This window comes from Papilio machaon, chromosome 19, assembly GCF_912999745.1.
Source record: "Papilio machaon chromosome 19, ilPapMach1.1, whole genome shotgun sequence".
Classification (NCBI taxonomy): Eukaryota; Metazoa; Arthropoda; class Insecta; order Lepidoptera; family Papilionidae; genus Papilio; species Papilio machaon.
The window spans coordinates 6,959,539-6,981,735 of NC_060004.1; the positions used below are offsets into that span (position 1 = coordinate 6,959,539).

At 37.8% G+C, this 22,197-nt stretch overlaps 1 protein-coding gene across 1 annotated transcript; it reads right to left on the reverse strand.

Annotated features, from left to right (window-relative positions):
• Positions 1-2,023: 2,023 nt before the first annotated feature.
• On the reverse strand, positions 2,024-20,824 carry LOC106715561. The gene is made up of 29 exons (XM_045682670.1): positions 19,712-20,824; positions 18,625-19,303; positions 17,619-18,392; positions 16,183-17,274; positions 15,868-15,972; positions 15,741-15,781; positions 14,277-15,444; positions 12,563-12,640; positions 12,413-12,485; positions 11,672-12,114; positions 11,275-11,415; positions 11,065-11,181; positions 10,767-10,873; positions 10,306-10,488; positions 9,898-10,221; positions 6,926-9,786; positions 6,329-6,704; positions 6,054-6,180; positions 5,727-5,872; positions 5,552-5,591; positions 4,850-5,376; positions 4,264-4,482; positions 3,927-4,031; positions 3,688-3,798; positions 3,264-3,411; positions 3,051-3,143; positions 2,847-2,963; positions 2,448-2,568; positions 2,024-2,174 (listed from the first exon to the last, which is right to left on the reverse strand). The coding sequence occupies exons 1-29, from the start codon at positions 20,819-20,821 to the stop codon at positions 2,024-2,026; spliced, it is 11,577 nt and encodes a 3,858-aa protein (XP_045538626.1). The 5' UTR covers positions 20,822-20,824.
• Positions 20,825-22,197: the final 1,373 nt, after the last annotated feature.

The following is a 22,197-nucleotide window of genomic DNA, read 5'->3' on the forward strand; positions in this document are numbered from 1 at the left end:
AGATCCTAAAGATATTTTCATTTACATCTATCATATATTTATAAACCTTAGATAACATCAACATGCTAAAAGAAATAAAAAAAATAATGTTGAACAAAATTGAGAAATTTTGTTAGTTTATGTGACTGCTAAAGTCTAACAAAATTAGTTGTTAATACAACTAAAATTATAACAAACCAAAAATACAGCTAATTTTGTTAGTCATTGTTAAGAAATGCTAAAATGATGAAGCGTCACAAAACTAGTTAGATAACTGATGGTAAATAAATAGCGGCCTGGCGCAGTTGTAAATTAATATCCACATATAACAAAAATATAGGCAACTTTTTTTTAGAATAAGTTTGTATGAGATGTATTCCAAGGGGGTTTTACAATAAAACTGTAATAAAAAAATGCCTTTTCATTTATCCCTTTTTTTTACAATTGTTTTTGCTAAGTCAAAAATCTTAATAATGTTATAAATACGAAAGGGAACATGGATATCTGGATGTTTGTTTGAAGGTGTCTCCGAAACGGCTCAACTGATCTTGATAAAATTTGGCACAGATGTAGAACATAGTATGGAAAAACACATAGTCTACTTATTTTTTTTTTAAATTCCGCACACACGGAGTCGCGGGCAAAAGCTAGTATTTCCATAAAACTAAAAATGAAACAGAGTAACCGCATCACTGTACTTTATTTAAACTTAAGCCAAACATAAGCGACAGTGTTACTAGACACAAATAATAACTCTTAGCAAATAGGTACCTATCTAAATGCCTCCTTAAATACGCGATATCTAAAAGTAAACACAAAATACGCTTAGAAAGACAAATTAAATAACATCGATAAACAGTTTAGAAAAAAAACACGTTGCACGATCCGCACGGAAATCAATAATCCGGGGTAAAGTATGTTCATTCAAATTTAAAAACTATTTCTACTGTTTTTTTGATAATTACATTATTATGGATTGAAATCTTTTGGTATCTGTAGGGTGACCATATTAATTCTAGAAAGACTTTGTCCTTTATTTTCCTACGTGAATTATAATACATGCAAGCAAATATGAGCAAACATTATTACATTATATTGATTATTTTGGTTGGTATCTGCCAACTTCAGTTTTTATTTCAAACAGAATTGGTATTTCTGAAACTGTTTGTTGAACTCTGAACTCTGGAACTGTTTCACTCGAAATCGATAGGCGGTAGAGGTGGTGGAACAACCTCGGACATCATACTTTCTGTTATCACAAACTTTGTATCTTGAGAATCTGGAAGGAAAAAATATAAACCCTAATAATATGTAGACTTCGGCATTACATAATAAGTGCTTCGACATTTATTTTCCTGTTTATAAGTTGATAGATAACCCTTGATTCGCCTACGGTCATTCAATGGTGCATTAGTAACTTGGTACTGATATTACTTTTGAGTCTATTCGTTACTCTTTTATATTCAAAAAAATATTAGATACGCTTGTGACTCACCAGTCGCTCTGGACGAAGATTGGGAGCGTTTGTAAAGTCGCTCTAGTATGACGCGCGACGGAGACAGCGGCCGCCGCAGCCGGCGCAGGCCGCCGCAGCATCGCTCGGCTGTTGACATAATGCTTTGTGTTACATAACACGGTCACTGATGAATTCACTCATACGAAAAATCAAAGTTAAATATAGTTTTAGGCCTCTTTTCCTTTTATTACTAAAAAGTGATCTATTTCTGTTTATGCGCCTTATCCGAAAAAAGTAAACTATGTACAATCTACAATTTATTAGCTTGCTGTAGAAGTCTGAATAGCGGTCATCGCTCGACACTTGAATTTAGATCGGAAATGTAACTCGAGAGTTTCGGATCTCAGATACTTGAGTAAGCAATTTTGAGCCAGTGGTAGTTTTCCAATTGGCCATCCTCTGAGCGTCGAATGTTTAAAGCAACGTAAGTACAATAGTGCTGAAGTCGCGGGGCCGCACCGGGCGCGGGGGGTGCGGCGGGCACGATCGTGGCGGCGGGTTGGCGTTTGGGGGCTTGGCGGCGTGCGCTCAGACCCCCCGCCGCGCACGCGCAACCAGCGCACAGCAGGCCACATACAGCCACGCCCCACTGCCACCAGCGCCACGGGCTGGCGCACCACCCTGCACCTCGCTGACACCACTGCCACCACTGCCAGCCCTGTGACTGAAATACTGGGTTCTGCAAAAACACAATGATTCATGTAAGCAACAAGTAACAATGTCACTCATTCTAAATGCGACCACAAATGACTGACGGGAATATTTAAAGGTACGTGTAGCAATATGGAGATTTTGTTCTCTGAAGTATTAAGGTTGAGACACTCAGTAAGCCGATATGGATAGATGAAAGACATCGTACTTTGTTAGCAAGCCTCAATTGTATATTTAAAGTACACTTTGCTGGCAATATGCGTAATGCTAAAAGAGAATATGTAAGGTACGTACATCGTACCTGTGCAGGCGAGTGAGGCCGAGGCGGCAGGCGGCGGCGCCGGGCTCCGCGTGTGTGCCGCGCGGGCACGGCGAGCACGTGTTCTCGCCCGCCGCCGCACACGTGTTAGCCGGGCACACCGCTGCAACAACCATATCATTCATGTACTCCCGGTGTCTGTCTGACACTAACTGCCACCCTCAGTCAATGAATGGCCCTTAGTAACTCTGAGTGCGAGAGTAGTATACTTTTAATGGAGAGTACCGCGCAACGTAATATTTTCGTTGTATTGGATGAGTTACGTTACGCAAGCTAGCCCCTTCCTTATTACCTTGAAATATTCTTTAGTACTTTTTCTTTGGAAATTATTTTTTACCACATTCATTAACAAAGCTTTAGTAAAATAATGGGATGTGTTACCACAAATCTTCTGGTCAGTGAGTAAGTAGTACCCGGCGGGGCAGGCCACCACCACGTCCACGTCGCCCGGGGACATGGACCGCGACAGCACCAGATACTCTCGGTGACCATTCGAGTCTGGTATCACACAGAGGGAGTCATTAGAAGTGAAGTTTTTACCAACTGTTGTTAAACTACGAACACAATCAAGTAATGTCAACTTACCTTTAGTTTTCAGTTTCTTCGATATCGACATCTTGGGCACATTGCTGTCCACTGGGGTTAGTGTGTTGTTAAACTTGTCGTAAGTTATTACAACTGTAAAATATTAATTAGTCCTATTTAGAACTGCGGAATATGTCCTCAAATCCGGACTGTTCAGTTTGAGTTGAAAGAAGAAATATTAAGATTAATTCACAAGTAACTGTTTTGCTGTACCTTTGACGGTGGTGAGAGCGGGGGCGTTACTTGCCCACAGCAGCGCGATGGAGCATGTGAGGTCTCGCCGACACTCGGGCCCGCACTCGATACTCGTCGGCGCCATAGCCGTTATCACCACCGTCGGCTTCAACAAGTCCTCGTTTTCCTGCAACGTCGACATCAACAACACAATGTACCAACACATGACAAGTGCGATATTACAGTACGAAAGCACTAAGTATCTCTTTGTTTCCGTTTTTACGAAGAAAAAAATTGGCAAACGACAATGTAGCCAACTCGATTTAAATTACCCCCTTAGATTTTTGAGCATCAGTTGATGCAGCAAGGTGCAGTGCTAAAGGTTCCATTAGCAACCAAGTCGTCGCTTTATTGTTGCCGGCATAACTATTCCTTCTTAAGGTTAGATATGAACCAGACTGACCTGATCGGACAGCGATATAGGATGGTCGACGCGGATGGAGCTCGACACAATGCCGCAACAGTTCGCAGACTTCTGTATCGCCAGACCCAAGTTCTGTATGTTCTCAAGGTCCTTGAAAGAAAATTCATAAAAAAATCTGGAATGATTACGAGCACCTGACATAACAATAATGAATTAGGGAGGAAGGAACCCTTCCTTTTTAATCACCCAAACTTGGACAATAATAGATAACTTGGTACCTCATAAGTACACTCGCCAAGGCACTTGTAAAGCGGTGTAAACACAATGTTGAAGTCAGGTATCTCTATGACATTCACCCTCACACTGCGGGCCACGATCTTATCCTGAAGTGATAAAATGTTTATCATCAAGCGAATCTATTTGATATACTCGTAGTCTTGACAAGTTCAGAACCCAACCTACATTGTAACATTTTCATCAGTGAGTTTTTCTGTTAACGTTGACTTTTCCTCAGAGGAGAATGAAGGATGTGTTTTTGCATTGTTTCAGATATGGCTATTAAACTTTTTATAGTTTTATTCTATATCTAGTAACTAATATGTGCGCATCCTTTACCTGCGAGCAGGTGTACGTCCCAAAGTTCCTAGGCTCAATGGCGTTAAGCACCAGCGACGGCCCGACCACCTTGAGGTTGGGCGCGCTGAGCATGGACTTCCTCTCCGCGGTCCACGTGTAGCGGAACATGTTGGTCAGGTTGGACACCGAGTACACGGGCGTGCCCGACACGTTGCAGAATATAGATATTGATTTTCCCCGTATCACGAATATCTCATCCTGTTACAATTCAGGGTAAGGTACATTAATATTATACTAGTGTTAGGACTGTTGAGAGTAGTCTCACAAAAGGTTTTATAAGGAAGTATGCGCTGCTGCTCGAGGCAGTCTCTTTCCATCCGTCATTGCGGAACGTCTGACATTTTGTTTATTCACGTTCGGTTTGAGTTTATACTACAGCGAGGATTATTATGAAGTAGAGTTAAATTCATTATTTCGCTGTTAGTTTAATTCTTTTAAAATACTTTTGCATCAAATATCTTATACTAGTTTAAACAAGTTTTTAATTAAATTATAATTTCATGATGTCTATATAAAATGGTGTATACTTAACTTTTTCTGGAGTATGAAATATATGTATACTCACCACTAATTCTCGCAGTGGAGGTAAGTTTGTCAAGCCGTTCACGACACTAGTCATGTCTATCGTTTTCCTCTTTCTTCTCTCGTTCTCTCTCCCTCTGTATACTCCGTCTGTGCCCAGATACAGTTTGTCATAGTCCTCCTTATCATTCCCCAGGACGTACTGTATCTTTTCTACTGGGTATTTACTTTCAACAATATTATTATCATCATCTGTGTAGTCATAATCGACATCATTTCTATAAGAGATATCTGCAAAGTTTTCGTCGTCTTCTGTCGACCTCTTTCCGCGCACCCAGTTCCACCGCCAGATCTTGCTGCCCTGCTCGTTCCCGTGTCTCGACTTCTTCGTCTTTGTTGTGTCTCGTATTTGGAATATCTGCGGTATATCTTTGTATGCGTAGCAAGTTATATTCTTGACGAAGGATCTGAAGGCGGCCGTCGGCAGCTTCTTGTACATGTCGATGACATGAATGATAGTCGCGTCGATGTCGCAGATCTGCCCACGCCCGCAGCTCGGCTCATGGACCTCTTGAGAAAAGGATTGTTATTAATTTTTAAAATTTCCTACATTTATAAACGAACCATTTTATATACAATTATTGCTCTGTACAGAAAAGTCTAAGTTACACCGAAATAATATTAGAAAACTTTTAAGTTTTACGGAATTAAACTACCTATATATTATATAGGACAATTTGTGTACCTGCTTCGCCATGGGTTTTAGTTTTCTTAAGGTTTTCGTTCTGAAACAAATAAATACGGTGAAAATTTGTAAGGCAATAATTACAGGACAGGTCAACAAAAATAATGATACCAAAGCCGTCTTACGATTTACGTAATTTCATGTGAATTACATTAAATGGAAAATGTTTGTTTACCGTTTTAGGTCCATGTTGTGGTTGTTTGTTTGCATTCTTGGCATTAGCCGCTGCGCTCGTAGCGGTGTTATTGACTGGGGTTTGGGTTACATTCTTTTCTTCAATGTTGTCACATGGAGACTCAGGAGGGTCAGAGGTCTCTGTTGCTATGCAAGAAAAAAATATCATTAGTCTTATGCCATGGTCGCCATGGGTTTTAGTTTTCTTTGCTTTAAATTGTATTTATACAATTAAAATACCATAAAGCATTTAAAGATAACCTATTGGTAAACACTAAATATTTGAAATCTTTAAGTATACATTGTTATTAAAAAATGTTGACTGTACCAGGGTTGGTGTTATTCTCCGCCTCTGAGTTATTTTCGGCAGTCGCTTTGCTGTTCCCTCGTTTCCCGTGATCCAACTTTCTCTTTAAAGCCCGCCCTTTCGATCCGTTTTGGTGAGTTTTGGCTACCTTAGAAAATATTTTAAACAGCATTAGCTTACTTATATATTTTGTAGAAAATTTGTAGTAAAACATAACTAGAAGAAATCCTCCAAAAAATATTAAATAAAAAATGGGATGATATAATTTAGATATTAGTTAAGACTATCGAACTCACCTTCTCCTTTCTTGTCCCAGGAAGCATTTTAAACTTGAATTTATCAAGGAACTTGTCCAACAAACCGTGACATGGTTTAGAATGATATGCATCGGGCGGCGGCTGCAGTTCTATGTCAGGCAGGTCCTTACGTATGTCGTAGTAAGAGTCCGTCGTGGTGCTCGCTAGCGGCTTTTGGTGCCTGACCGGCGGGGTTATCTTCGTCACCAGTTGTGGCTTGTGCTCCGCATGGTTGTGCTTGTTGCATGGGCTCTTGTCAGCCACCACTCCTTGGCCCATGTTCAAAGCGGTCTCCGACTTACCTTCTTTACGATCACTCTCTATGCGATCACCTTTGCGATTTGTTTCTTTATGCTGTTGGGGTTTCTGATTAGACCTAATAATCAAACATGTATTGATGGTTTAATTCGGTTTTTATCACAAGATTAGGAAGAAGTTTCCACATTACAACTAGAATCTAGAGTCTAAAGTCCGCTTTTCCTGAACCATAGACTTCTAAAACAGGGAATTTCAATTTTAAATAGCTATGGAATAAAGTTAAAATTTGTGACTTCATAAAATAAAAACTATGTATTTTTCACTACGTGTAATACTCACATGAAAACCTCAGAATGGAGTTGGATAAAGGATTGTCCATCGTCCTCCCTGTAGTCGTCTGCAGTTTTTCTTAAAGCAATTCTTTGCCACTCTTCGTTAAGTTTATTTGTCTCAAAATCAAGAATAGACAAAAGAAGTTCTTTATTGTCTTTTGCATTCACAGTAGTGCCGCCGAACAACAATTCATCTTTTGACTGAGTGTTTTTAAGAGGCACTTTAATAAGATTTTGTTTAGGAGTCGAAGGTAAGTTTGTGCTGCTTGCTGGACCGCTTATTGTGACGTCATCTTTATTGTTAAGTTTATGTGACTTCACGGATGGTCTTTTCTTTGTTAATGAACTTCTAATAGTAATTGTATTTGAAGCTGAAGTCTGTTTGTGAACCGGTATAGGAGTAGTCGCAGTATTTACAAGGCTGCGTGTACTGTTCGATGCATCAAGGTAATTGATTGTAGATTCCTTGAGCCTGCTAAAGCTGTATTTCTGTAAATTTTTACGTAAATTTTTCTCGTAATTATTGACGGCATTTGTAACGGAAATTAAGTTAGCATCTTTTGTAACATTTCTACTATTTGCATCGACGTTTTTATTATGACATTTTCTCGTACCATCGCTCTGCATACGAGTAGTTATCATACTATTTAGAATTGTCCTAACTTTGGCACTTGAAGATTTTATTGCTTTGTATGGTGTAAAATTATTTGTTCCGAGATGAGATGAGTTCTTTATTTTAGATTTGAGCGGTTGTATTGAATTAATTTTCATTCTTTTTCTCGGACGTGTAACGTCTGATAGTACTTTTTTATAAAGAGTATAAGCCGCGATACTGTAATATTGATCGATGCTTTGAATGGTGGCGTCGTCTTGATCGAAGCTGTCAAATTTGCTGGAGTTTTCGACATCAGTTGTAACGTTTTCTGTTTTATTATCATTTGGCAAATATTTGAAATTATCATCTGCGTTTGTAGTTTCGTCTCCTAATTGATCTGAGTATTTTTTACCTTTCAATAAATTATACCACTTTGATTCGATTCCCTCTTCGCTGAGGGGTGATTCGATTTGATAATCATTTGATACATGTCTCTTTTTTACATTTTTCTTAGCTATATTTCCGCCGATGGATGGTGTAACATTGTATGGGAACCAATGATTTTTATCCTTATCCTTCCTTTTTTTCTTCGAGTAACCTCTAAGCTTTAGAAGAGATTTAATTCCTTTTTTCTTAACTTCGTCTTTAATATAATCACCTGTCTCATCGTAGTAAAACATGCCAGACGGTCCAGTTAAATATGGTGTACTTGCTATTGTTGAGTCAAATATATTTTTCTGCGTACTCTCTAATTTATCAGACTTGCAAATAATGTTGACATTCACATTATCTAAGGAATATACATTTTTGATGCGTCTAGTTTCACCTTCGTTAGCTCTTTTATTGAAAGATTTTAAATGCATGCATTTTGTAATAACATCGAGACATTTAGTGCCGCTGTCGAGAAGATTCTCATCGCCTATGTTAAATCTTAAAGCCTTTTCTAAATGATCTGCTAATTTTTCTACGTCATGTATCAAAGGCTCTCCAATGTATTTACTTTTGTTATCGGGGTTTACAAAGTCACGTTTATCCATATACATGAACACTTTGCAAGGACGACCTTTACATTTACCTGATACTCTTTTGAAATAGTCATATAAAGTTTTGTCTATTCTGTGCACGGCATCTCTTAGCTTTCTGCCACCACTTGGATTCACCCAAAAGTATGTTTGTATTTCAGTACAGTGATCATTCATGTATTGTGCCAAATTATCTAATTCAAATATTAATTCTGAAATGACGGCATCGCTTGCAGCGCACGCGCGACACATGGTACGATTTGGTTTGCAACGACAGCGACAAACTTTATCATGGCCTATGTATCTTTTTATAGTATCCCAATTTAATTCCCTTCTGTGTCTAAGGCGATTTATTGTTGCGCTTCGCTTTATTTTCGTATCATCGACTCTTCTTAATTTACTTTTATGTTCTTTTGTGGTCATTAAGTATTGATACAATTCCATCAGATGTTTGTTGATAACTGCTATAAAATCTTTACTCAACGTCACTTTGCCTAAATTATTTGGGTTAGCTGATGTTATGCTTTTCGGTGTCACAATTATATTATCATTCAATTTAAAATCAGAAAACAGTTTACTTCTATCGACAGGTTTTAAAATAAATTGACCATCGGGAATTGATTGATTTTCTACGAGCACATACAATCCGGGAGATAGTTTTTCTGCTCTCGGTGTTATTTCATTTACAACTGTGACCGTGCAATTTTTTGAGTTATTTACATGTGGTACGTCTGTAGAATTTGTATTGCATGTAACATTTTTTGGTGGAATAACAAATGCTGCTTCGGTAGGCACTGGGTCTACATCCTCTACTGAATGTATTTGGTACTCTATATCGACCGGTGTGGACAATCTGGCTGTAAACACTTTCCTGATCCGAACTGGTTCACTTAAAGATCTCCTTTTATCTATTGATATGTTGCATGGGATAGCAATGTGGACCTGAATAGAGTTACTAATGCCATTACTGGATTTCATAAAAGCCTGAGTTGCTTTTGTTGTTTGTTCGGCAATCGTAGATTTATTTCTGATGTCGTTGAACGCTCCCACTATTTCGTTCTCATTTAGGTTACGATTCTTCCGCATTAAATCTACTATAACTTCGATGGCAGCAACGTCTTTGGCAGTAAAAATATTCTGTGATTTTATGTCGCGTTTCAAATGCTTATTTGTTGTGTTATTTTTTATTTTAGTTGTTGTGTCAAATTTATTTTCATCTTCGTTGTAGTCCAAGCCTGCCGTGTGATAATCCTATTTAAAACAAATCGTAGTTTAAAACCTAATATTAAATATTTAAATTAGTAAACTAAATTTGAAGAGCGTGTGATGGAAAAAATAAAGTTACTTCAATGTCATACTTACATAATAATTGCTGGTTATATATAAGCTCTCCTCATCTAATTCCTTCATATCATCAGTAGTGAAGGGTGTGGAGGTGTTCATGCGCGGGCTCTCTGTGGTGGTGCTTGATGTCACTTGGTTTACGGTCGGCGAGGGTGCGACGGTCGAGTTGATCGTTAAGCAGCTGCTTTTCTTCGTCTTGGTCACTTCAGCGGCGGCGGCGGTCACGTTTTCTATTGACAACTTGGCCATCGATATAGTTGGTAATGCATTTGTAAGCAGACCATCATTGTATTGTTTGTTTTCTATCTTTTTTAAGAATGTTTTCGTTGTTATTATGACGAACTAAAACAAAATGACATGGGATATTACTTTATCCTCTATTAGGTAAGAATACTTGGACTTTACGATTATGTGTTGTATACTTACACGATGGTCGCTAGTTTTAGTTTTAAATGTTTGTTTAGGATTTAATTTTGTACGCGTTGTAACCGGTGCAGTTGTTTTCGTTAGTTTTTCCTTGGCGACGTTCGGTTGCGTATGACCAGTGCTGCCTTCTGTAACCTTTACTGGTTTTTCTGCAGTTGATGTCTTATTTGTGGAGGATGTTATCTGGTAAGAAGAAAATACAGGAAAATAAATACTTGTAAGATAGCTCATGCTGTGACGATGCGGAGAAATGAGAGTCTGGTATGGTAATTATCATCAAATTAAATGTATCACTGGAAATAATTTAAAATAATGATTCATTTATATGTGGATAAACGTAAGCTAAATTAAGTAAAATCCAAGTCAGAAAAAGAACACAAGAAAGCTAATAAATAGGAAGTCGAATGAAATATGGTCAAAGTAAACAAAAAGTAAGAAGTAAACAGATCAGTTATACAAACAGGTTTATCTCCGCGTTTCATTGTGTAAGGACTCTTGCATAACGTTGTAGTTCTCAGTGCCGTCATAGTGGAGCGGTTTGACTTTATTGCTACAGTCACCGTGCTCTCTGTACAAAGATTAACAAATTGCATTGTTTAATAATAAAAAGAAGATTAAATTTTTTGGTAAAGATTTTTTGTAAAGTCAAAAACAAAATGAATGGAGCCGAAAGAATAGTTGAGCGTCTAGTAGCACACAAGGTGTGAAGAGATATGGAAGGATTCAATTTAGTAATAAAAGTATGTTAACAAGGTTTACTTGTCGTGGTTGTGGTCACTATTGATCTCCTAGCGGTGGTCGAAGGGATGATGACTGGAACGGAACCATTGTACGTCACCTCCATCTGATTCTTCTCCATTGCAACCACTGATGTGCCTGAAGTGAAGAAAAACGATAGATAAGATTGATGATAACAATGATTTCATCTATTTCTTTTTATTTATTTAATATTTCTTATTTATTTAATACCTTTCTTAAAAGGTCCTCGGCGCGCTTTCACAGTAATGGCTCGCGGACGACTCAGCTGTTTAAGATCGTATATAATTGTGCCCCTCCTCGGCTCCATAGTTGTTTTCTGTTCTGGTTTTGAATCTGTTACTTCATTGTGGTCTGAAAGAAGAAAAAGCTGTTACATGCAATCTTGTGATTATGGTTCTTTCAAAGAATAGAGTTTCTTCTCTTTAGATTACTACACGTTTGACACATTCTAGAATAAAAAGAAACGTTTTGTTTTGTCATGCTTTACTTCATATTTTGTATGATTTTCTCCATTGCGGCAGATTTGACTAAGTTGGTAATTTAACTGATTTTACATTTTGAATGTGAGATTGTAGTACAGCTATTTAACTATTAAGATCCACTTTACCTAATTGAGCACTCGGTATTCTCCTGATACGATCGACTGACATCAAATCCATCGCGGAGCGTGGTTCGGCAACTCTACTAAAAAGTCCACAAGCGTTAGCACTCTCGTCCAGGCCATCCGAAAGACTCTGCTCCTCGGTTTTCAGTATTCCAAATTTAGTGAGCAATTCTAGTAGAGCTATTCCCGACACATATTTCAGTATAAAATCGTTCCAAATCGACTTTGGTGGACTAGGTATCGGCGTGTAGCCGCTGCGCTTTGTGTCGGGCAGGTAGTAAGTGGGTAGGTCTATGTGAATCATCACGTTGGGTCGCGTGAAGTTCTCAACGGCCTCGACCACCCTTACCAATTCTTTCATTTGTTCCTCTCTGTCGGAAGTGCAAGCACTCACTTTACGGATGGCTTGGACAAATCTGCCGAGAGCGGCTATAAATGCAAAATGTCTGGAAGTCAACTATGTCAAATTTCACTAGTTAAGGACCTTCTTCTCTATACTTTTGATCAAGCAAATGAATGAATAAATACTCATCTGTTGACATGCCCTGCATCTAGGGAAATGTCTTAAAAGTAGAGTTACATAACAACAACTAAAGTAATGTGTGAACGACTCGCTATTGACTGCGGTCAACTCATTAATACAGGACCACGTACTATTAAAGATTTATAGGACTTTAAGAAAGTCTTGTTAGCAATGGACATACTAAAATATTTATGTTTTTGAATTTAATTTTACAGCGTCACCTTTCTTGGTCGAGTGTCATTTGTCGCCTCTTGCGTTTACGTCGGCTCTTTGGTCCCCGATGCTTCACACTTCCTACAAGAAGAAGAAATGTGGATTACTTTGTGGGAAACTGTCTATGGTATCTGTTTAAATTGTGATAATGAACTTACTTTCTTTTATAAATTCTTGTATATTCTTGGAATAAAAACCAGAATTTCCAAATACTTTTAATCTTTCTGATGATATATCTGTAATTAATAAATATAAAGGCGAAGGTTGATAAAAATATTATCAGCAAAAAAGTCTAAGCAACACATACGAATTTCAATTTTACAATGTATTTTCGAATTAAATCTTTAGTATTTTCTGGATTATATTATTTTTAATGCTTTTTTGATTAAACAACAATTTTTTTTTTTAATAATCACAATTAACAATAATTACGAGTAAGCACTGTATGTACGTAGTACAAAGTAAGGTGCCTAATCAACTAAACTTAAACTAAAATTAAATGGTTAAACAAAAATTGCATAAATTAAAAGTGTGGCCTCCTCTATTATGGTGAACTTGCTGGTACCGATTATTCATGGAATCGATGAGACTGTTAATGTTATCCTGCGGCAATTGCTCCTAATGAAATTTTAGTAAGTCCATCAGTTGTTGGGTTGTTGACACTCCAACCAACTCCTTTAAAAAACGTCTCTGGAGCATTTCCCAAGCATGCTCGATGGGGTTGAGGTCTGGCGATTGTGCAGGCCAAGGCAATACTTGGATGTTTTCCCTTGCCAAGTACTCCCGTGTGTGCAAAGCTGAATTCAAACGCGCATTGTCATGCATCAACGTTAAATTGGAGCCAAGCGTTTGTGCCAATGGACGGACGTAAGGTCTTAGAATATTCTCAACGTAATTTATAGCTTCCATGTTACCATTTACAAAAACGAGCTCAGTTCGTCTGTTCTTCATAATACCCGCCCATACCATAACTGTTGAACCCTTGTATAGATGCATTTACTGAACGCACCTCAGTCTTTCAGTACTTCCTGGACGATGGTACAATCTTACCCTTGTAGTATCAGGCTTAAACCCAAATCAAGACATCACAAAATAAAATTTTATCCTATTGTTCCCGGGTCCATGTAATGTGTTCCCTATGCCATTAATTTCGACGAGTGCGATTCCCGATCCCCGATTGAGGTATCGGTGGGCACCTAATTAGTCGTAGGCCATACTCGTGCAATCTATTTCGCACAGTTTGGCAGCTAATAACACCACTTGAATTTTGTAGCCTTAAACCTATCTCTCGGGCGGTTAACATCGGCTGGCGTCTTGTAGTCAGTTGTATGTATCGATCTTGCAGTGTTGTCGTACACCTTCCTCGACCTGGGTGCTGCTCAGCAAGATCTCCCGTGTTAGGGTAATGCAGATGAAGACAGCAAATAACGCTTCTGTTGATATCAAAATACCGAGATACCTGAGATTGACTTCTTCTCGCTTACAACATCCCAACAGCTCTCTGCAATTCATCGGCGTTCAAATGACGTCGCTCCATACCGTAAAAAATATCTCAAAATTCAAATTTGTTCAAAACTTTATTTAAATTATTGTTTAAATCATAAAATTGATACCGAATACTAATTTTAAAAAGCAAAGAAAACGCTGTAAAATTCGAACAAATACAAAGAAACAAATGACTTGATTTTTTTTCACAGCCAGCCAGTATGTCCTCTAGATCAAAAAAACCTACTTGGTAAGAAATGATATAAAAATTAATTAATAATTTGAAATAGTATGTGTTGCTTAGACTTTTTTGATGTGTTCATTAACTACGGATACACGAAATATGGATCAAACAAAATCAAGAAAGCTTAATTTAAAAAGACCAACCGTGTTTGCCATTTCTTTTATCCTTTATTTTGTTAGAAGCCATCTCATCTAAAGTAAAGTCATATTTCGACGTTTTTGTTGTTACATCCTCTTTTTTTGGATTCTTGTATAGATCGACGAAATCAAAGTAATCTTTGTTACTCTGCTTTGAATCTGAATGATCGATGAAGTCACCATTTCCTTTGTCCTGTTTATAAGAGCTCAGTTCGCCAGCTACATTTTTTTCTTTGCCGATTACTTCTTGTTTTTTATCGGATTTGGAACGATATAGCAAGTTGTTATGCACCAAAGGCGAGTAGGACAGCTTGTTTTTGTCTGTTGTTGCTCTAGGACGGCTTTCGTCCATTTTATTAATCGGTATCACTTCTGAGAACGTTTTAGATAGCTCTGAAATATTGATTTTTATTTTATTTTCAGTCGGAAAGACATCAATACATTTGTGAGTAAGCTTTAAGTTATGTTCTTCTAGATTATGACGCTGTAAATTTCCACTCCCTTCATTATGCTCAATCGTAGTACCGTTTAGAATATCATGAGTCATTTTCCCGAAATGGAGTTGATCTTCCAAAGTATCCAAAAAGTGTTCGCTATCTTCATCGACCGTTTTAGCTGTAAAATTGCCAGTATATTTTGTCGACTGTGCATGTTGCGAACTATTATTTCTAAGAGGAGGTTTTAGTTTCATGTATTTGTTAAAAAGTTCGGCACCTAGGTAGTCTAGGGTAGGCAAACTTCTGTAAGCTTCTTTAATGATGCTTCTTTTTTTCCTTTTACCATTGAAATTATTTTTAATGTCGGCAGTAAGTCCATGGGAATACTTATTTTCTATTTCTGTTGCCAATTCATTATTACTATACCTACCCATTTTTCTCTTAAGCGTTGCAGTGGTACTTCGGTTCGAGCTGTGGGTAGCGTTCTTCGGATCCAGCACATGAACACCTTCTGTCGTTTGGTTGTACAAAATGGGATCTAATGCTTGTTTGATGGAATCTTTCGCTTGCAGATCAGTCTTAAAACTTTCGGGCGAGGGAAGGTAAACAGGAGAGGTGACAGACTTTACATCGATGTTGTTATCACGAAGGAAATTTTCAAAATCCTCCGTCCTCATCGGCAGAGGCGTAGAGAAATGTTGCTCGGGTACCTTGTGTAGTTTTGTTAAGATGTTGACCTGAAATATTTATAACTCTCTGTACACAATTTACCGAAGTTAATAAATTTGACCAAAGGTAATGTAAATTTTAGTAATATTATAAATGTGAAAGTTTAGATGGATGGATGGATGTTTGTTAGAAGGCATCTCTGAAACGGCTCAACGGATCTTGATGAAATTAGGCACAGATGCAAAACACAGTCTGGAAGAACATGTAGGCTATATATTTAGTTTTTTTTACTCCACGCAGACGGAGTTCCGTGCGATAGCTAGTTTATGAAGCTTGAATATATTGTGGTTGTAGACAAACTCACAGGAGATAAGACATGGTGTGAAGTTTTCGCAGTTGTTTCATCTGCAAAACGAAAATCATAAAAATTTTATGAGTTGCATTATGTTGTCGTGCAGCTTGACAATAAAAAAAAACTAATACAAACTTACCTCGAATTTCTTTTAATATATTAACGCTGTCGTCGTAAGCCATTAAAGTGGTGTCGAACGACATAACGTCCGAAGCGGTAGCGCTCTCTTTCACACTCGAGTTGCCTAGAAAAAGCACAATAAATAAAAAAAAAATTTTTTTCAACGTCTCTTTTCCTACAAAGCTATAAGTCACTTTTACTTCTATGAGAAATGCATGTGCCATTGCTACTGACGCGGGTGCGTATGCTCTAGAAATGGTAAAGTCGCTTAAAAGTTGTCTTGTGTTAAGAAAGAATTAACGTGAGAGATTAACCGCCAACTCTAATTATTTACCTGGTTCTGATTTGTTTTTAACAGGATCCTCAATTTGAACGCTGTGAGTTACAAAAAAACTAGGATGCAGTATACCTCGGTACTGCGTGCTCAGCAACCCGGGCATTTCTAGACGCACTTCGCTTCGAGTCAACGGTTGCAGCTCGCCGCTGGCAATGCTACGGCGTTTTATCCTATGATTTTCCTCATCAAAATTCTTTTTTATTTTTCTAATCAAAAAGTCTTCGTTCGTTTCCGCTTTCTTGTGACAAGTTTTGTTAATATTGGTTGCCTGCTCAAACTGTTTAATTTTTCTCTTTAAATTCTCCCGGCCCACCGGTCTCCTAATGTCCAGCAGTTTGTCCAGCCTGTGCAGCTCACTTTTCAGGGCCATCACATCGGGAGGCTTGTACGTATACGGCTGTTGTATATTCTTTAATATATTTTGCCAAGTCGTATACTTGTCAGAGTCCAATATATCGTTGTGCCACATTTCTAAATCATTGAAGTAGTTGGGCGTTGTTTGATACCTTCTCCTCGTGTTTGAAAATTTTCGCCTCTTGCTGCTCATTAAGCGATGTTTCTTCATCCTGGGCGACATCTCATACAAGGGCATCGTAACGAGCTGCGCCTGATGCACGTTGTCGTCGACAACGCTCGAGTTGTTTAGATTGTAAGGCTGATTATCATCGTTTAATTGAATATAGGAGAAGAAGTGAGACTCAGTAGTGGGAAGTATTCTGCTGTGTGTTATTTCCTTGTGTTTAAATTTGCTGGTGTCGATAACTTCGTCTTCGTCTGACTTTATTGAACTTAAATAAATACGTTGCAGATTTTCTTTAGCCATTTTGTTTGGCCTCACGAGAGCTGTGAATCTTCGGATTAGATTTATATCATTCATTTTGTTTCTTACAGCCTTGTACGGTGACACGGCGAGTTCGTACATACCCTGCGTTGGATAATCGTTCAACGTCTTGACAGTTGTTACTTTAATATTGATAAAGTCAGCTTCGTTGAAGTCCGGTTTATTTCTTGAGCTGCCGGTTAGTGTTCTATAAATGGTAGTGGTGGGCGGCGGAGTTGCTTTGGTGGTCATCAATATGGGACACGGTTCTAAAAACAAAAGTCTTTTTCTAGGAAATATATGACAGATATTATATTATCACTTAGATATACAGTTTACTCATATTTAAAATAATTTACAATGGATTGTGCGACGTTCAATGTTATTCAAAAGTACTGTGTTTAGATAATTTTCTTTTTTTGTTCTATTGTATTTTTACTATTAAACTTAAATACATTAAGCAATTTATTATTATTTATCTCTTTACTCTGAAGACTTTTACTAAATTACTCCTGAAGCAAGAAATGAATTTGAATGGGAAAGCAAAAAGTATCAAGGTTTTCTGGGTGGAGGACATGATAGAACTAAAATTAAGCGTTACAATGTAACTCACCTGTCACCACTGTTTCGTTAGTACAAGGGACATCGTTTTTTTCGGCATTACCAGCGTGAGGGAAAAATTTCTTAGGTATAGTGGTCTTGAAGGGCCGATCTTTGGTAAAACTCTTTAACTTCGACGACTCTGGGATTACGGTCGGTATATCCATCTTTATATCGTCTAGATTCGGCGGAGGCTTGTTGTACTTCATAGATTTGAACTGGTTGACGTGGGGGTCAAACATGTCGTAGTCGAACATTTTACTCAGGACTACGTCCGGTTTCCCGTCGATTCGTACGTTAAACATTTTTTTTAATTTCTTCAAAGGATTTAAGCTCTTTATGGTTCGCGGCGAATCCCGCTTTTTTAGTATCGAATTTTGCTTGTTCTTATTTTTGTGAAATCGTAAACGAAGATGCTTAAAAAACTTCCTTAGCTTACTATCGTGGCCTGTGTTCCTCAGGTTGACGATGGCGGTTGGCTGGGTAACCACGTTCAGGTCCACGTACGCGTACTTCCCCGATTTCTTTTTTAATTTCCGCGACCGCTCCGATGACAACTCTTTCAAGGCGTCCAGCTCGAGATCTGGTAAATAACTGCGATACAGTTGGTATTCATTATCGGTGACGTCATTTTGTAAATTCCGGACGGGTCTGTGCAAAACACTTTCTAGCAGCAAGTCTATGTTGGCCTCTGTAGTCGAGTTTTTATCATATTTTTCATTCCTATCATAAAGTTTTGTGTTAAGATTTTCGGTTAGATTATTGCTCTCAGATCCCATCTTCAGACCTATTGTCAAAATTAAGCAATTAACGAATAAACTATATCGGTCAAAGCAAAAGTAGGTTTCGGTTTTTATTAATTTTAAACAATAATAGCCTTCATGGAATTAAGTGCAGCTTTTACTTCTAGCAAATTTAGCGAATTCCAGCATTCGAACAGTACATCCGATGACATTATGAATCAAAACTCTTAAACCTATAAAAATTACTCTATAAGTTACAGTCGAAAAGATTCTTACCGTGCTTTAAATCTTTCTCCATTGCTGATGTTGTTTGAGTTTTGCACATTTTTAAGGCGTTCGCCAGCTGGTCCAAGTCCGCGTCTTCGCTCTGCTTCTGCTGGTCCGTGGTGGCTATCAGGTTATCATTGTCGCTCATAACATGGGCGCTACATCGTGAAGATTCAATATTATTTTTGTCTGTAACTAGTGGCCTCAGTGATACAGTCTGCGATGAGTGATACTTTTTGGGCTGACCGGAATCAATAAATACATAAAAATGCTTCTTGAACCAAGATTCCTCGCTCTTCGTCGATATATCTTGGTCCTCGGTAGTCTCTGCGGCGTCGTTGAACGCTCTCTTTTCCTTCTTAGGCACCGTCGGCAGTTTGTTCAGAATGAACTTGCCAATGTCGTCGACACTGTGGTGTCGGTGCGCCTGGTAACGCACTAAATTAGAGTAATTTTGTACACCTTGCTCCTGTTGGAACTTCAGGTAGTGTTTGTAGCCATTCACGTAATCTTTGTAGTATAATTTTTCCGCCAAATCTTTAAAGTCAGTCGTCAAAGTATTTGCCGGTTGAGTATTGATTTCCATATTTTCAAGGGGCTTATCATGGTCTGCCTCGTTTTCGTACTCCTCTTGCTGACTTGCTTCGGCCGCCGCGCCATACCTCGCCGCATCCTCCGACGTCATTCTCTGCAAGTTAGTTAAAACTATTTCATTTCTAATGGACTGAGTGTTGTGCTCGGAGTTTTGACCACCGCTTTTATTTGTGGAAAATGTCATGGGGTGTCCTCGGTAACGATCTTTCAATAGTAATTCAGACTGTGTGATCAGGTTATAATCATCGTCATCGGGAGGCTGCGTTGAGGTGTCGATTGTGTGACGAGGAGTTCCGGTATAGTTTATCACTGAGAACTTTTTATAACGCATTGGAGAGTTTGTAAACATATCGTAATCGATAAAAACATTTCTTTTACTAGTCTTATTAGCGGCTGCGGGATTTTGCTCGCTGCAGCCTCTTAATCTGTTATACCAATACTTAGTTTCATTTCTTATAACACCTTCACTAACTTTCATTTCTTTACATAATTGACTTTTTACCTTTGTTAACGTTTTCTTCAGTTCGTCCACATTAACATAGTTCGATATGTTACAGTTCGCATTTAAGTTACGTTTCATATTATTTTTCGAAAATTTAGTACTTGTATAAGAGAACGGAATGATGCCGAGCTCGGTGACGAATCCTTTCGTAATAGTTTCGATTGCGTTCATCTTAATGTTATTCAATATCTCTTCGATCTCGGAAGTTTCCACCATGTATTTGTCCATGTCCTCGGCTAGTGGTGTTGTATATTTATTAAAATTGTATGCCCCGTTAGGATTCAAGATAACTGACATTAAATTTGTGTAGGGATCCGGCTTCATGTTATATATTTCTTTTAAATGTTCTAATTTAGTTGTCAATTCTGTTAAAGACACATCATCGCCGTGTGTGAACGTCTGTTGGCTCGGCCTCGTCGTCGTGAACGGAAAGTTATTTTTCCAGGTGTAGTTATCGTTCAACCAACGTCTCTTGTCTTTTTTTAATTTTTCAGTAACAATAGGTGATTTATCGGTACTGGTCCAAATTTTATTAGTGATGTCATAGTTTATAACTTTTCGCGCCATTTTCCTGTCAGGAACACTTTGCCGTTTGGATAATCTGCAGCGTCTCTTTCTTCTGCTTCGTTGATTGAACAGCATGTAAGAATTGTCGTTGTCTTTGGTAATGTTATCGCTCTTGTCAGCCTGCAGCGGGTGCTTTTGGGCTCGCGGCGCGGTACTCTGAATCCGGATTCGCGCCATCATGTCATTAGAAATGAATTGCTTCTTCTTTTTTCCTTTTAGTCTGTCCATTAGCCTTTCGAAAAAGCCTTTTCGATGCGATTTAGTTACTACAGGTTCATTGCTCTTACCCGTTACTTGCACGTACCTAGTTACATTAACAGTATCGGAAGCCAAAAGGGAATTATCTAATTTGGTATATTTGGGCGTCCACGTCTTTTGGAAGTTGAGGGGGTCCTCCTGGTATCCGTTCCTAATGTGAAATCGATTTTGTTTAACATCATGGTCTTTATCATTTTCTAAATCATGTATACTATCAACTACATTGATAATTTCATCGTCCTTTGCGATACTTTTAGATATTGTATGGCTGTTAACAAGCACCATCAGGTAAAACAAGCTGGAAACAAAGCGCAGATTGAAAGCGTAAACAAATTAAAAATTTAATACAATTTTAAGTACTTAATATAAGTGAGAAAATACTTGCTGTACAGTTCTTTGATGCTCAAATGATAACAACAATAGTATCAAAAATTGTTGCAAAAATATTACCATGTATTCTAAATAAACATACTTAGATCCCCTCCCCTGTCTATAACCACTGTACTGTGAAACATCTGAACTAATGTATCCGTACTACACTTTCACTTTATAACACTTATACGTCATTTCAATGTTATATTTTTGAGAGTTTAAAGTAAATATGCACGTAACTAGTTTATTTGAGATTTGATGTACATTAATATACAAGTATTACATCTGACACATTAATATCGGGCAACAACAAAAAAAACGAAAATATCAAACTCACCATAAAAAATTGAAAAATAACATTTGCTATGTACTAAGTAATCCAAACCGAGCATGATACCATAAAATAAAGCTAAACTTAACAAAATAAACCCATACCAATACTTTTACAACTCTTTTATATAAATTGCAGATTGTCAATAGTTTTGCAATTGTTTTGTTCCGTGACAGCGTCAATTTGAATTATTTCTTTATGTCAATTTGATCGCTTCTTATATAAAAAAAGTATTTAAGGATTTACCTTCCCTGTAGCGATAAAGGTGATACCACACTGGTACCCCCGTGTCGTGCGTGAGTGATCTCATCACTTCAGTTAACTTTGTAACAACAAATTTAATTTTTTTAGTATAACTATCTGTCGCCCGCGATTCCGTCGCCGTGAAATTACAAAAAACTTAATAAGTAGCTTATGTCTTCTACATATGTGCTAAATTTCATCAAGATCCGTTGAGCCGTTCCGGAGACATTCAAACAAACATCCATCCACCTAAACTTTCACATTTATAATATTAGATGAAAATTAAAGAAGCGATGTGCCGATGAACTTTGCGTTGCTACGAATTTGATAATGCCGTGAGTGAAACCGTCAATGTGGCGTGCCTCTAACACTGTCATCTAACTTTACTAGACAAGGAAAAAATCAATTCCACTAAGCTATTCTTGCAAATACTATTTTACTATTATTATCCATAGAACATGAACAATATCATGGCCTGGCATGGCATTTCACACTACAGTCAATTTGTCAACTGTGATACTTGACTGTCTATCGCCGTTTCGTTTTCTATACTTTTAGGTGTTAATGTCTAGGTTTACTAATAGTATTTAAGCTGTCCAATCTTACTATAGGTTACCTAGATCCTTCTCGATCCTGTCTTTCCTTCAAGAGCAGTGTCTGATGTCAGGTTTAGGACCAAAAGTATCAAAAAAGGGTTAAATAAAAATACTTATTT